This window comes from Mandrillus leucophaeus, unplaced genomic scaffold (genome assembly GCF_000951045.1).
Source record: "Mandrillus leucophaeus isolate KB7577 unplaced genomic scaffold, Mleu.le_1.0 Scaffold199, whole genome shotgun sequence".
Classification (NCBI taxonomy): Eukaryota; Metazoa; Chordata; class Mammalia; order Primates; family Cercopithecidae; genus Mandrillus; species Mandrillus leucophaeus.
The window spans coordinates 671,253-672,677 of NW_012102020.1; the positions used below are offsets into that span (position 1 = coordinate 671,253).

At 51.0% G+C, this 1,425-nt stretch overlaps 1 protein-coding gene across 1 annotated transcript in view; it reads left to right on the top strand.

Annotated features, from left to right (window-relative positions):
* Nucleotides 1-1,219: 1,219 nt before the first annotated feature.
* UBXN7 (UBX domain protein 7) overlaps nucleotides 1,220-1,425 on the top strand; it is an 85,383-nt gene continuing 85,177 nt past the window's right edge. The window contains exon 1 of the mRNA XM_011978725.1: nucleotides 1,220-1,391. Coding sequence (XP_011834115.1) covers nucleotides 1,220-1,391 — 172 coding nt within the window. The remainder of the gene's footprint in view (nucleotides 1,392-1,425) is intronic.

The following is a 1,425-nucleotide window of genomic DNA, read 5'->3' on the forward strand; positions in this document are numbered from 1 at the left end:
TGTTTCACCATGTTGGTCAGGCCAGTTTGGAGCTCCTGACCTCAGGTGATCCCCAGCTTCAGCCTCCCAAAATGCTGGGATTACAGGTGTGAGCCACTGCACCCGGTCAGTCCTTCATATTCTTTAATAATCCAAAAAAGCTTTTCTTTTCTTTTTTTTTTTTTTTTTTTTTGAGACGGAGTCTCGCTCTGTCACCCAGGCTGGAGTGCAGTGGCGCGATCTGGGCTCACTGCAAGCTCCGCCTCCTGGGTTCCCGCCCGTTCTCCTGCCTCAGCCTCCCGAGTGGCTGGGACTACAGGTGCCGCCACCGCGCCCGGCTAATTTTTTTGTATTTTTAGTAGAGACGGGGTTTCACCGTGTTAGCCAGGATGGTCTCGATCTCCTGACCTCATGATCCGCCCACCTCGGCCTCCCAAAGTGCTGGGATTACAGGCGTGAGCCACGGCACCCGGCCGCACGGAATCTCTTTTAACTTTATGGGCAAGGTGGGGGATCATTAGATTTGAGCGCACCCCACTCATGTAACTGTTTTACAAAATAAAATTATTCAAGTAACACACGAATATATATATATATATTTTGGGATGGATTCTTGATATATTTCCCAGTCTGGTCTCGAACTCCTTGCCTCAAGCGATTCTCCCACCTCAGCCTTCCAAAGTGCTGGGATTACAGTCATGAGCCACCGCGCCCGGCCAGTAATGTTTGTTTAAAAATAAAAAGATAAATAAGAAACTCGAAGTAAAGTCTGCTTTGACCATCGTGCCGATCGTTCTCCTCTCTGAAGGTAACCATTACCAGCGTTTTGAGCACACTTTTCCAGTCTCCTTTCTACATGTCTTCTCAACTCTATTGCATATACAGAGTTTCTTTTTATACACATGACACCTCTTGGGGTCTCACTAAGACGCTAACGGGAGACGTGATGGTCGATTTATTTAAGGAAAGCAGACTAAATAATCGCTGATGAAAACCCACTGGGTGTCAGCCCTGCGCTAGGTGCTTTCTTTGGCATGCAGGGTTCTGGAATTTCACTCGCCACAGTCGGTGAGCTGAGCCATTAGCCTAGAGGCTGGGGGGCGGGGACGGGGAGAGTCGCTTCAAAGCGAGGAGGCAGGGTTTGTATTTTGATGGGACCTAACAGAGCGCGGAGCAACTGCGAAGCAGAAAAAATACCGTTACCGGAGTTGGCCCTGTCAATAAAGCTCGCGAAGCTGAAATGCGAAATATCTGCCAAGACCGAAGCTTCCTTCGGAATGTAGGAATCGACACTGCGCCTGCGAGACTAGCCTTGGAGCCCGGAGAGGAAAGCACCAGCAGTGGTAAAAAACGATGCACCGGTCAGGCAGCAACCGAGCAGCCAACCGGAGAGCGGGGAGCGCTCCGGCCCGGTGGGCAAGTGCGCCTGCGCAGACCGCTGGCGGG